This window comes from Diadema antillarum, unplaced genomic scaffold, assembly GCF_040938485.1.
Source record: "Diadema antillarum isolate AM-2024a unplaced genomic scaffold, OU_Dant_1.0 scf00000019, whole genome shotgun sequence".
Lineage (NCBI taxonomy): Eukaryota > Metazoa > Echinodermata > Echinoidea > Diadematoida > Diadematidae > Diadema > Diadema antillarum.
The window spans coordinates 320,826-336,258 of record NW_027270908.1 but is presented as its reverse complement, the minus strand read 5'-3'; the positions used below and the strand labels follow the sequence as shown (position 1 = coordinate 336,258).

The following is a 15,433-nucleotide window of genomic DNA, read 5'->3' as shown; positions in this document are numbered from 1 at the left end:
TATCACTTTTTTGGATATAATCTCAGCAATTTGAAAACCAATTTTCATCAAATAAACATTGAATCCTTCTTAGAATTACATGCTATTTCATATTTCATAAGAGGTTTCTAATGATCTCACTTTGGAATATTATAAACCTGAATCCCCACCTCAACCAGTACTGTACAGTCCCTTTAAACTCTCTGTTTCAAGTAGTATACATCAGGGGGGTGTTTCATCAACATTTGTCAGCGCTGACAATTTCAGCAAAATCCTTGGTTTTGATTGGCTGAGATGTGCTGGTCAATTACTGTTACTATGGTGATTGTCAGCAATGACAACTTTTTGCGCTGACAAACGTTGATGAAACACCCCCCAGGAGAGAGAGAAAAAAAAGAAAAATGTTGAAGTCTGTCAAGATGATTAGAAGACCCCAGGGTTGTGTACCTGGCACTTGAATGTCTGGTGCAGAGCTTGCCATTGGCAGGTGTATGTAATCTCATGATTTCCAATGATGATATGCCTACAGGTGAGCAATTAATCATTTGCATTGAAGGTATGGTAAACAAGACAGGATGAACTACATGTATAAACACAAACAAGGAAGGAGATGAATTTTGCTGGAAGGAGTTTAGGAATTAGTTTGGAGACTGTAGAACTGTGCAGAAAGGAAAAGCAGTTTGAGAGAACCAGTAAATGAAATTTGGATAGTTAACAACTGAACTAGATAAGTAGATAGATAGATAGGTAAATAGATAGATAGATAGGTAAATAGATAGATAGATAGATAGATAGATAGGTAGATAGGTAAATAGATAGAAAGATAGATACGTTGTTAGTTCGATTGACCGATCAATATATAGAGAGATGGACAGATATTTATAAAGAGAGTGTGTATAGTGACTTTGTGTATGATGAGGAGTCAGAATATGCAATGAGAATGTTAAGAAACCACATTGTTTTTTTTTCTTTTTTTTTGCTAGATTTATACACCATGTGTCTGCACAGCAAAGATCACAAACTTTCTTTGCAGCACATCTCAGTTTAAATACTATATGCCAAGTTGTGTCAGTTAAGTTTAAAGAATGTCTCTATTCCTTTCGTGTGTGTTTTTCCTCAAAATTTGTCTTCATTCCTTTCATTTTCTCCCCCAAACCAGACAGCTGATGTACAGATACCATGTACTCAGATAAGGTTCATATTATGATAGCGTACATCATATCATACGCATCATCTACGACACTAGTAATTACCTACATCCAAGTGCATGTTTCCTGTTCGTATGCATTACATAACTAGGAATATCTCACACATGTAAAAATGATGCAGAGACCTAGAGGAAGTAAAACCCCATTGAGATGAACAAAGTGTGAGAGACAGAACATGTAAGAAGAGAGGGTTCAGAGAAAGTACAGTAAATTGATCAAGACATTCGCAGTATAAGGATGGTAGACTGTCGCAAAGACATTACAGTCTTTTCTGCGAGGATAGGAAAAACACCTTATGCCTCATACCCATGCCTAAACCGCAACGTCTTGATGGTTGTTAAGCCGTGATGCTTACGGGTGCACAAACACCTTCCGTGAACTCTTGAAAAGTGAATTGCCAAGCAATTCTATTTTTATACAAGTAATCTCGGGAAGTGACTTTTTCCACCGCCGTTGTAAGAGAGAGAAAGGTGCCACGAATTATTCACTATCGCCCTGTCGGATTAGCTTTGAGAGCAAATGCCACCTTGGTGTGTCTACTTCTTTAGTCCCATTCATACACACCTGAAATGAATGCTATTTGAAAAGATGTTTTTTGCATCACAGTGTGAAAACCATTAACTCCTATCAAAGTGTGGACACAAAAACTGATTAACTTTCGTGATTTGTATTGTAAAGCATATTGATTCAGTGTGAGTTCTTTTAGAAACTCTTGCGAGAATTTGCCCTGCATGGTCTGTTTGAATGGCATGCAAAGAAACCACACATTTTTAAAAATACCATAGTACAACTTGCAACACTAGTACGCCTGCACTCAGGGTGGCCAGGGTTACACTTTGATCATTGTTTAGGCATGTGCAGTCTGGGGATTCAAAGTACTGTAAAAGTGGAAATTTTTGCGGTGTTGTAATTCTCACGCATTTCGCGCAACCAAAAACTAGCGCGAAAATAAAAGCACGCGAATATTTTTGCTTGCCATCTGTTCCTGTGCATGATGTCTTGATTCCGCGGAATTAAATACATGCGAAACTCTTCTTACCGGGCCAAGCGCGAAAAATTAGTTGCGCGAAAATATCCACTTTTACAGTACTTCATTTCCAGCCCGCTTTTTAGCTCACCTGAGCCAAAGGCTCAAGTGAGCTATTGCGATCGCCCTTCGTCCGGCGTCCGTCGTGCGTCGTGCGTCGTGCGTCGTGCGTCGTCCGTCGTCCGTCGTCCGTCGTCCGTCGTCCGTCGTGCGTCGTCCGTCGTGCGTCGTGCGTAAACTTTTTACATTTTCATCTTCTTCTTGAAAACCCCATGACCGATTTCCATCAAACTTGGCAGGTAGCATCCCTAGGGGGTTAGGAACTCAATTTGTTAAAATGGGCACCATGCCCCACCCAGGGGGCCCCCAGGGGGGCCCAAACCCCCCAAAATTAAGGAATCTGTAAAAATCTTCTTCTCTAGAACCAGAAGTGATAGAGCGAAGTTAATACTATGAGTTAGTACATTGATGACTGTAGTTTCAAGTTTGTTCATGGCAGAATCAGGGGTGCCCCCCTTGAGACCCAGGGGAGGGGGGTGGGGAAGGGTTCTAATGGGGCCTAAATTGTACATTTTCATCTTCTTCTTGAGAACTCCATGACCCATTTTCACCAAACTTGGCAGGTAGCATCCCTAGGGGGTTAGGAACTCCATTTGTTAAAATGGGCACCATGACCCACCCAGGGGGCCCCCAGGGGGCCCAAACCCCCCAAAATTAAGGAATCCGCAAAAACCTTCTTCTCTAGAACCAGAAGTGATAGAGCTAGGTTAATACTATGAGTTAGCACATTGATGACTGTAGTTTCAAGTTTGTTCATGGCAGAATCAGGGGTGCCCCCCTTGGGACCCATGGGGGGGGGGGGGTGGGGGTGAGGAGGGGTCCTAATGGGGCCTAAATTGTACATTTTTATCTTCTTCTTGAGAACCCCATGACCCATTTTCACCAAACTTGGCAGGTAGCATTCCTAGGGGGTTAGGATCTCAATTTGTTAAAATGGGCACCATGCCCTGCCCAGGGGGCCCCCAGGGGGCCCAAACCCCCCAAATGAAGGAATCTTTAAAAATCTTCTCTAGAATCAGAAGTTATAGAGCTGAGATAATACTATGAGTGAGTACATTAATGACTGTAGTTTCAAGTTTGTTCATAGGAGATCCAGGGGTGCCCCTCTTGGGGGTAGGGGGGAGGGGGGTGGTTGGAAGGGTCCAAATGGGGGCCTGAATTGTACATTTTCATCTTCTTCCTGAAAACCTCATGATGGATTTTTGTCAAACTTGGCAGGTAGCATCCCTAGGGGGTCAGGATCTCAATTTATCAAAATGGGCACCATGCCCCACCCAGAGGGCCCCAGGGGGCCCCAATTCCCCCAAATTAAGGAATCTTGAAAAAATTGGGCCCTTATTGTACATTTTCATCTTCCACTTGAGAATGCCTCGTCAAATTTTGGTAGAGCTGTGAATAATTTAGATTAGTGACTGCGTGAAAGGTGAACTTGCGATACTCAGGTGAGCGCTAGACCCGCGGGTCTCTTGTTGCAGTGTGTGAACGGTTGCAAATGAAATGACTTCTTGCAACCTGATGCAAAAACTGGTAACTCCTATGTGTGAATGGAGTTTTTCATTAGGCCCCACTCTGAAGATCTGAGGACATCTTTGTATTCATCACAAAAATTGTTCACAGAGCAATTGTATGGCACAGCGTGTAACACCTCTTCAACCCACACACTCACATCAGTATGTTGTTTTGATAGTTTAATGAAACTACCAATGTAAGCGCTTTCCTGCAAAGTAGTTTGTTGGTTTGTAGTTGTAGAAATTATACTGTTTATACTCATACCCTGATATGACTAGATGTACATATAGATGTGTTCGCCTTCCAGTCACATTATCAAACCAAAGTCACTTGACATCACTCTTTCCTTTACAGAAAGTAAGGATGGTAGACGTTTTGTTTAATTTTGATTTTTTTTTCTTCAGATTTTCTTTTTTTATTTTCACTTATTTTTACAAAGCAGTATCATGAAAATATGTGAAACTTTAATATATCATAACTTTCTCACACTATTTGAGATCCAATCTGATGATACCTGTACCGTTCTGTTTGAGTTTATACATTACCTATCAAAGCCAAACTGACTGTGGTGTGTTATTGCACTTCAATAATCAAAATACATCATAGTCTCGTGACGTCAGAAATATACATGATAGTTATTTCCTGATTTGTTTCTTTTCCTCTGCAGATTTCTCAGCTGGCCTCCTCCATGGTAACAAGAGACTTACTCAAGAGAGCCGAGACTCAGGTGTCCTCAAAACTCATAGACCAGATCTTCAGGGCCATTCATGTAAGTGGAGAACTAGCTCTTCAACTTGTTACAAGCTTGTAATTTCACTAAAGTGTTCTGTAGAGCAAGGTCCAGTCAACAACAATAAATTTTTAACATAGAAATTATTTTTAGTTAATTGATAGGTGTAATTAATGACGATTTGGGCAAATAGTCTGAATAGAAACAATTTGTCAAAAAGCAGTTTTGATTACCTCCCTACGTTTATTTTATTTTCAGGGCCTTGAACAATGAAATTGAAGTTCCACAAGAAAACATCTGTCTCCTTAGATATGTGTATACTACTAGACAAATTCGTTCACATTATTTTCATCTAGTCAGTAATTAGAAATCCTAATAATCTTGAGAAAAACCCCAAAACAAACTAAAAATAGCTTCTTCTCAATGGACAGCCTCTAATTGCTATCAAAGTTGTGAAGGGGAAAGACCAAAGAACGTAGGTAGACCAATGATGCAATCCTCAGATGGAGGTATACATACCTGTGCGGGAGTAGTGTGTCGCTATGGCGATATCTTCCGGATGACAGGTGGTCTTCCATGGGGTGTGTCTTTCAGTCAGTTCTCGTCTGCTGGTGAACCAGACAAGAGGTTCCAAACAAGCTGTGGGGGATGGTTTATTTTTTTTGCGTGGCCTAATGACGTCCACAAGCCCACTTCCTCCCAAACTCTTATAGGAATCTCTGCTGAACCAAAACAAGAACAAGGCTCCTTTCTCCATTGAGAAGTCAGCTTGTGGGGAAAATATCATGTGTACATTGATCAACCGGAAGACGCCCAGCTGCGAGTAGTGTCAGATTTAGATTGGAAAGGAAAGTGCAAACATACGAACTTTAAAACTCTTTCAGGGTGAAAGTTGTAATTTCAGTGAAAGAATCAGGAGATTTGCTTCATTTGTCAAAAATCATTTCCATGAGCTTGTCCTTGTGTAATCAGATCGAATCATCTCAATTAATATTGGAACTGACATACTTCTATCACTATTGGTAGGTCAATTTGTGGTATAAATTTGGTACTCTTGAAATTCAAAACATGTCTTAATGCTATCAAATTGGGAAAACAAGTTCCAATGAACTTTAATCAATGGAATGGATTTGTTGACTATTAGGAACAAAGAACTACACTAATCAATGTGAAAATTACCAAAGCTATATAAAATCATTAGCAGTGATTCCTTGCATAATTATGAAGTACCCATAATTTTCTTATTATCATCAGCTGAAGTATACTGGAATCCACAGTTATGATTATTTTTTTTTAATGTGATTACTTTGTCAATGTTAATGTTACCCAAAGTCTGTAATGAAACTCTTCTGATTAAACTTTATGAGGATATCAAAACAAAATTCCACATGAAATAGGTCAGTAGAGGACATTTTCATGAACGTTCTGAAAAAGAAAGAATACAACACATTGTATTTAGAGTGCACAGTTTGGCCTGACAGTCGGTGATGTAGCAACACCATACATAATGAGTGTAGTAGACTTTGTTTCCAAATCTGATGGATTTAATATCTCGTCAAGTGGAGGGCAACCAACCATCACTTCACAGAACACTGGTCAGTCATCAGTCGAGTCCATCTCTAATAGAAATTAGTCTGCTGTCCAGCCTGCAGAAGCATTTGAAAATTAGATTTGATAAACAAAAATCTGGCAGTACTCCTACATAAGTTATGTACATGTTGGGTAGAAATAGGTGTTACCACATACATATGTAGACTTTGTTGCAAGAAACAAAAAATCAAAAGATCTAAAAAACTAAGTTCTTTGTGCGAAATTTTTTGCCAGAGCTTTGTTGAAGCAAAAGTGACCTGGTGGAAAAGTGAGTTTGCTCTTCAGTTTCACAAAATATCTTGATACGTGTAGGTAATTTGGGATGTTACAGGAGAATCCAAAACAAGGACGATATTTGATATCTGGAGTCATTATAAATAAAAGTTGCACATTATTCCAAATATTAGCATGACAGCATGAATATTGATTTAAGGTAAGCCTTCTTAACCTTAACGTAGCCAAGGAAACAAGGAAAGGACTGCTATGTAAGGTTGCAATATACTGGTACCTCGGAAACAATAGGTGCATTCACACGATACCTTATCTTGAATGATAACTTCCATGGATAACAGGCTAAATTGCTATGTTAAGCAAGGGCTTGTTCACGCGTTTCTTATCATTGATGTTAAGACTCAAATTTTTTTATCGACAGGCACCACTTCGTGATTGAAGTCAGAAATTCTACACTGCTTGCTGCAACCATTATTTTTCGCACAGCACTCACGCATTTACGGTTAAAAGCAATTCTTTATCACAAAGCGGACAGTATGGGTACAAAACAAGCATGCTCAAAGATGGCCTATGATAATGAATGTTTCACCGTTGATTGAATCTCGTAACAGTGTTTCGTATCATGCATGTATACAGCCTATATGCCCACATCTCTTGGGTGTCCATTTGCTTAAACTTATTCAATGCTCGCAAGAGTCAGGCTTTTAACCATAAGTATTGAAGTTCATTGATATTCTGCATTCAGGCTGCAGGCTGCTAACTTACTCGCTCTGTAAGGGTATTTGTTATCATAAATTTTTACCTTGTTGCATATTGGAAAGGACGACGTATTCCGTAATTGCACAAGCATCACAAATGACAACTCATGTAAAGAGGAATTACCGGTATCAAGCTTTCTATTGACACCACATAATGTAACAACAATTGATATGTTACCCCTCAAACCTGAATTGCAATTTTTTTTTGAGGGGCTTTTATCATATATGCACATAATACATAGAAGTGTAAATGATGACACAAAATGAAAGGACATTTAATGTGCTTAAATAGCACCATGTAAGCTGACTGGTAGACAATCACATCATCATAATTTTGCTGAAATTGGCTCATTCCGCTCACATTTTCTCCAGCCTTCTGCTCATAGATACGTCATTGTATTTGTGCACAGCTAGGTAACTTGACTCTCCTTTAATAAAATAACATCTGCTGTGACCAAGTGATCACGAACATCGATGGACGCCAGATCCAACTGGCTCTAAATTGCTCACGTGCGTAGGCTTGTACTTCATGAGTGACGTCAAGCCGCATAATCATTTTAAAAAAATCTGTTTTGACACACAAGACATCGGACTCCATGTGCTGGCCATGACTGCTACTTGGTCACTCTTCAGGCTTGTAGAAAACAAGGTCATGTTTTGGCCATCTCTTCCGCCCGCCCCCCCTCCTGTTTGTGCCGTGTTCTGAAGGTTGTTGAGCTGAGGACGTACGTTTGCGTCAGGTTCCCAGAAATAGCATATTTTGGTTCCTTCTGACTGTCATGCGTCGATATTTTGAGACGCGGATCCAGTGTGTAGTGAGCATCGCGCTGTGTCCAGTGTAAGGGATTGCTGTGAATGTAATTAGATTTACATGACTCTTCATGCGTTCGAAATGATGCATTTGTTTTTAGTGTTAAAATGTTCTCAAACCGGAATGTGCTAGTCGAACCTTGAGAAATGTAATCGAAAAACATCAAAATTCTCCATGTGTGGCAAATGGCTGCTTGGGAAGTAATCCATGTATTTTTTTTTTGTGTGTGTGGTCTTATTGTATTTCCCTCAAACACTTACAGTCTTGTCCTGTTGTTTATGAGGAAGTATCTGAAGAGTTTTGTGATTGGTGCATTGAGGTAGAGATTTTGAAATAATTTTGGCAGGTCGTTTGTCATTTGCAAGCTGCAATAAACTTGCTCCCTGCAAGACACCCTCACAGAGGAGATCCACGAAAAGAGGGTCGACGCCTTCTGCAGAGCTCCCGTGATGCGAAACCGAAGGGTGATTGTCCTACATCCTTGAGGATGGTGGAGCCCTTCTGTTTGTTCCTTGGCTAAAATTCGCCGTGCGGATCTTCCCTCAGTCACCCATCAATGCAATCAGTGACACACTTCCTGTTGAATAGTGACCCCTGTCTGCCGCAATGATAAGGTGGCAATTTAAGAGGACACAGAGCTCCAAAGACTCTTGCACTTGTCATTTTGTTCATCATTTTTTAATCTTCGAGGTGTCTGACGACAACAAGGGGACAAAAATTGTTGCATCGATTCAGACCCCCACTTCCTCTCCCATTCAATGCTAATCAACGCGACAAACACACACAAAAAAGAACAACAGCAACAAAACACAGAAGCAAATTATGATGTCATGATTTTCATCCCTTTACAACACCAAGATGTGAACACACCAAAGTTCTTTCCAGGTGAGGAAGTGTTCTGCCAATATGAATACAGAAAGTTGTCCCTTTGCCATACTTTGGTTATAAAATTACACTGCTGTTTTAGAGTAGATTACCGTTTGACCTCTAGGAAAAAAATTCCACACATTGATACAGATTCCCCTTCCTCTCCTACACAATTCAATTTTGTTTTATACCAGAGTGATCCCTACCCCCTCACCCCCCCCCCCCCTCCAAAAAAGAAAAAAAAGGAAGAGATGTGATGTCATGGTTTATATGCTCTTTACAACTCCTTGTCATACTTTAACAATAATGTGTTACCAACCATTTTAACATTCTCCTAATATACTATCCTGTACATATTCACTGAAGAAAGCCTGTACATGTTTTCTTATCATTGTTAGATGTTAAAGCATCAAAACTCTTAACGTCTTTTCAACACTTGGTAAAAACAACAGCATAGCACATTGACAACATGGCTATAGGTGTCAACTGTTCTTAAAGGACAATTCATACTCTATTAGAAAGTTGAGTGGAAAAACTCTAGTGTGTACATAAGTAAATCAATTCCTCTTGAGGAAACAATTGTGATGTGATACTACTCTCTTCTTTACTTAGTCTGCCTTCATATGCCAGAACATTGAGTAAATTTCCTGTTAGTAGTGTTAACAATTTAGTGTTTTTTATGTTGAAAGTTGATTATCAAAAACTGTAGATTTTTTTATTTGTTTCAGATTGTCAACTCCTTTTAGATTGAGACTTTGGTAGTAAGAGATCCAAACCAAATTTAAAAGAATGAATCTGAGATGATGGAACAATTTGGCCCTTTGCTAGTCATGGACATTTTGAAACACTTCCCAGACCATGGAAGGCATTGAGAAAAGTATCACCAGACAGACTAGATTAGGTCACATTAGATGATCAGGAAACAGCACAAGTTTGAGTCTGATGGGTGCAGTCTACAATTCATCGTCTGGACACGGATGACCACATTCTATCCGCCACGGTTCACTCGTGTGCTGTTAATTGGGCATTTGCAACAGGGGCAGTATTTTGACCTGAATAACGAATGCCCTCAAATGATTGTCTTCTTGTTGTTTGAGAGGTCTAAAAGATTATGTATATGAATTGACTGGTGCCATGTAGACTGAATTTTTGTTCACTTTTGTTCTTTTTTGTTGTTTTCTGTGGTTATGTTTGCTTATGGATTTTTTCTTCGTGTGTATGGTTTTGTTTTGTTTTGTTGTGTTTGGTTTTTGTTGTTTGGTTTTCTTTTTGAGAGAGAGAGAGAGAGATGTCAACCTTGGAGTCCTCCCTACCAGGCCAGGGATGAGAGAAGAACCACCAAATATGGCAGGAGAAGAAGAGGGGAAATTCAATTACTGTGGGACAACAAAGACAAAAATGACAGTGGGCTCACATTTATAGGCCAGTTATGGGCTGGTTTGAGTGTCTGTAATTGGGAATTCCATTCGTCAGCTTCCTGTTTGCATCTAGTTTCACTTGCAATCGTCAAGTGATGATATGATACGAGAGGCAGTGGTGATGCGGGGCAGGACTGGAAATTTGCTCTGACTAACACCAACATCATCTTTCTTTTTTTTCCCCCACTCTGTTTCTTCTCATTCATTCTTTGACATTTATAATGGGCATTTCCATGTGACATGAAAAACGAAGTGACACATAGAGTGCTTAATAAACTTTAGGGGGTCCTGGATTGTTGATAAAGCATCTCAGCTGGAAACCTGGCAGCATTGAGTAATGACAGATATCACTCAAACGAGATTTGCTTGTCTAAATGTCTTCCCTGAAATGTATACTAGTGTGTCTTAAAATACCCCTAACCCCCCCCCCCCCCCCACACACACACACACATATTTCACATCATCAGAACTGCAGTAGAGTGTAAAGAATATTAAAGGAATGGGATGACATTGTTAGCTTCAACTGCTTTCCTATATTTCTGGAAAGTTAGCACAACTTTTGTCATTATTTGCATTGACCGTGTTGTCTTGTCGTCATGAAGGGTCTTCTCGACCTAATTGCAGTTCCTCATTTCTCATTCTCTGTGTGTGAGAAGGAAATCCAATGGTTTCCATGAGATATTTTTAGTCTGTTCATTGAGTACCTTTTACTTTTCTTTTTCTTTTCTCTTTTTGTTTTGTTCAATGGTGAATGCAGAATGTTCTGACGTAGTGCCATGCTTTTCCGAAATTGTTTTCTTCCAGTTGATTGAGGTGTGCATTTTTCCACCCGCAGCCAGCCGTCACTGTAATCTCCCCCATCATCCTCTTCACCGCCGCTGATGCAAAACTTCCTCCGGGGGTGCCTCCGAGTCTGGGGCAGACCTCACGGCTCGCCCAGCTACTCTCTTTTTTCCCTTCTATCTGTCTTCTTTGTGCCGTACAGCAATGTCGAGGCATGTACCGGTTTCCCTTCCAAATTAGCGCTTCATCTGGCGTAGGATCACTCCTGTTGACACCTCACAGGTGAATCTGTCCTGGAAAGAGTGATGATGTTGAAGGGGAAGGGGGAGGGGGGAGGGTGGAAGGCTCATGTTGAGGGAGAGGGGGTTATGTTGGAGCATCAGAACTGTCATTAATAGTTACAAAATGTATAAACCACAGGTGAGATAGATATTTCAGCACCTCTTGAGATATTCTTTTTGTTGGAGGATTTCTATATCCCTTATTGACTTCTCTCCCCCTCTCATTTTCTCTCTCTCTTGCTGTCCATCATAAAGAATAAATATTGACTTTTGCCCCCTATGTGATGCAATGATGTCAAAGGGTGCATTTATCAATTCTTTTTCTCGGCAGAAACAGGTTTTCCAAACGGCTTTCAGGGAATATTTACGAGATGATAAATGCAAAGTTGTTTTGATTATGGGGTTCAGAAAGCTTTTTTGAAAACCGCAGATTTGTGCTTTCCGAAACAGATTTCCGAAACAGGTTTCCAGAAACCTGTTTCTAGAAGCCCTTTGAAGCGAGATAAACGCAAAGCTGTTTTGAAACAGCTTTGTACTGTGGTTATGAACCACGCCTTCTCCTCGGGTCAAAATGCGCAATGTAGCTGCGCAGTGACAAGGCCAGTTTTTCGGGTTCGTGATGAGTTGATAAACGCAACTATTTTGGAAGCCGTTTCTAAAGGGCTTTGAAAATGGCCTCCAAAAGGGCTTTGGAAACGGCTTTTGAAAGCCGTTTCAAACAGGGGAAAGATGATAAATGCAGCCAAAAGCTCATAAAGAGTCTTTTCAGAAGAGGAACAGAAGGGTCGTTGGTTGAAACATCACGAGATGACCACTACCACCCAGAAACCGACCCAAGCTTTGTTTCCTCGTCTGTGCCACATTTTGTTGTTGTTATTGTCATCATTGTCATTGTTCCAAACTGACCAATATTTCATCTAATGAAAGAGGGAGAGAAGGTTGAATGTGATGATGGGTGGTTGGGAGGGGGGGGGGAGGTTGTAATGGAAGGGGGAAAATTTATGGTTCGACCTATTGTCTTCAGAGAGAGTACATGTAGTTTCACTTCCTATAAAGAGTTGTGTCCCTTGTACCTTTTCTCAGTATGATTGATATGAGTCATGTAGTGGCATCAATAGATGATGCATTCCAAGGCCATGATAACCAAAATCTGAGAAGATGATTTCAGCAAGGCATATAATTGACGCCAGAAAACAGAAGCTTAAACCCCTTTCATAAACTCACCCTCCAATTATCCGCATAAGAATAATGCGGACATTTCAATAAAAAATACGTTCACAAACTCTGAAAATAATCTGCATTATTTTTACGAGCGCCCGTCCTGAAAAAGGCGGATAATCGTCATGGTAACTGTGCACGTCCCTCCTGCGGGAAAGGCAGGTGACGTTTGACCGCACCCCGGCAATTATCCGCGTCATTTGGGTTTGCGTTCATAAACTCCAAATCTGGTCCTGATGCTGCTATTATGCGGATAATAGAAGGGTCGAAAAAAAGCGCATTATTCTGCCCCCGCTCCGATTTTACGACCAAATGTTGCGGATATTATCCGCATTATTGAGTTTATGAAAGGGGTATAATATATATGATGCCCTCCTGTTAGGGGGCAAGTATTAAGCAGTCACACTTGTGTCCCATGCAAAGATGCTACAAGTAGGATCCAGAAGAATCTGCATCTAAATAAATTTAATCTAAGGCAAGGGCAAAATGGCTTGACATAAAAGAACTTGCATCCAGTTTGTGTTATTTTAAAATCTTTTAAGTGTCAATGAAAATTGAGCAAAAATGATTTTGATATGTTTGTATTTGATATGAATTTATCAAATTTGATTTAATTTGACTTAACATGATCTGATATGATTTGTTTGGAGTGGAACAAGTATCACTTAGGGCGACATACAAATTGAGTTTTATTGCCCAGGTTGCCAATATCCCCAGGATTCTGGTCTACACAGTCTTACCTTGAGAGTAGATTCCTTGTCAGCTGACATATCTCCTGCCCTGACTGAAAGAAATGGGGGTTTCATGCGTCACACATGCCCCCCTTGTGTGCAGGAAAGGGGGGACGGCCACATCAATTGATCCAATTAGATTTTGAAATGTTTGAAACTCTCTGACAAGACATCCTTTCCAGTGATCTATAGGTGCAGATAATATGTGACAGTCTCGCATGTGATAAAAGACATCACCATTGGTCAGCATGTTCTACAAAATGTCTCATATTAAATCATGATTCAGTTCAAGCCATGCAAAAACTACTCTCTTTTATTTTCTCTCTTTCTCTATGTTCATCTATTGAATCGCATCTTTCATCAACGGTAATAAAGCTAGGATGGTTGCCTGTTGATTCTAGTCACCTTATTTTCTCAAAATCTTGCCAGTATATGCCTTGGATGTTGCCAGAAACTGGACATTACAAACAAGAAAAAAAGAAGAAGAAAAAAAAAAACAACGCTTCCCTCCTGTTTTAGTATGCATGTGGCCTCCAAAGCCTGCAACTCACCGGGACTGTTACACATAGCCAGAGAGAATGTTTTTGTTGTTTTTTGTTGTTTCTTAGTGTGTATCTGTGTGTGGATGCTTATTATTTTTAATTGGAATGACTCCTATAGTCTTTTTCCTTTGTTCTGTGAGAACTATGAGGGAAACAATTGAAACATTTCAGTCCTTGATCGCTTCTCATTGTGTCTCAAAATGTGGAATGCGATCGAAGGTCCCACTAATTGCAGGCAGAATCACAGGTTTCTTCATGGACAATGTCAACAGTTATCATCTGCATTTTACAAATCAATCTGCCTAATTTTGTTTTATTCTTACTTCCCAGTGGAAGCTTTGCTCTGGTTGATTGCCAGACTGTCATAATGGCTTCATTAATTGCTTCTTTCCCGTAGGCTTCCTCTTCTCATCCAAACCATGCCAAAAGTGGCCTGTGGTGCTACACAAAAAAAGGTCTTGTCAGGTTGCAATGCCCATGACAGGCAAAACTTGGTCAAGTTCAGGATGCTATTTAAGTCCCCTTTGTTGAATCATATACCCTCCTTGATAACCTCATTCAAATCTTCTTTGTGACACACCTTGCACACACACACACACACACACACACACACACACACACACACACACACACATAACATGTATGCATGCATCTCCATACAGACAGACAGACAAAAAATTCCACAATCTACTATTGATAAGCAATACACTGGTCAGCCATCTTGATTTTGTTGACAGGATATTTTCATATTTCATATTTGCCCACGTTAGATTTTAATATCACCTATTCCGGCATTTTTTTCCCCGAACTACGTTTTGAGTAGAGTTTTCCATGCTGCGAGTATACAAAGCGTTAAAGATTAAGTCATTCTGATCGATGACAACTGAATTGTGCATTTAATCAAGTATTATCAGAATAGGGATATTACCAGTAAATATGACTCTTGTAGACATTGGTTGGTCATTATACTTCTCTCTGATCAAATTTGGTGTTATTCTGCCCATACAAAGTAATCGATTTGATCTTCTCTGTTTCACTTTCACTTGAATGCCTTTCTAGTTGTAATATCTTCATTGATTTCATTTTATGATTCACTGATTGCATTGCTCCAAAGTTTTGTTCTGATTGTATTGAGACTCAACAAGTTTCAAGCACTGAACTCTCCTGTCTAAGAGTATCCCATATCCAGTCACAACTTTAGTGACGATACAACGAACCACTCCAAGACAATGCACAATGCACCATCAGAGTCTTGATTAGGAATGAATTAGGACTCTTTATGACCTGTCTAACCACTCTTGTGGTCCTTAGAAAGTACTTACATTGAAACTACAATATCTTCATCTCAAAGATCTTTGAAGGTGTCTTTAAACAGTCCGAAGATAAAGGAAGAAAAGTATTGGACATACTATGAATAGCACTGGCATTTTTCATTGCAACTGATTGACAAATCGCCCTACATCGACATTGACTTGAAACATTCCTCATATTTCACATGAGAATGTATAGTTAATATAAACCACATGAAATGTCATCATATTTTCAGCTAATGGTTGCCATGGCAATGACAGAATTAACTTTCAAGAATAATAGATACCAGATGCCATGACTGATGATGTATAGATTGTATATTGAACAGTCAAAGATATCCTTGAAAGACCACCATCACTTTGATATGTCGTGTAATCCT

At 39.8% G+C, this 15,433-nt stretch overlaps 1 protein-coding gene across 1 annotated transcript in view; it reads left to right on the top strand.

Annotated features, from left to right (window-relative positions):
- The window catches only part of LOC139728671 (uncharacterized), a 101,824-nt gene that overhangs the window by 15,370 nt on the left and 71,021 nt on the right, over positions 1 to 15,433 (top strand). The window contains exon 3 of the mRNA XM_071639610.1: positions 4,451 to 4,552. Within this exon, the coding sequence (XP_071495711.1) occupies positions 4,451 to 4,552 (102 nt within the window). The remainder of the gene's footprint in view (positions 1 to 4,450; positions 4,553 to 15,433) is intronic.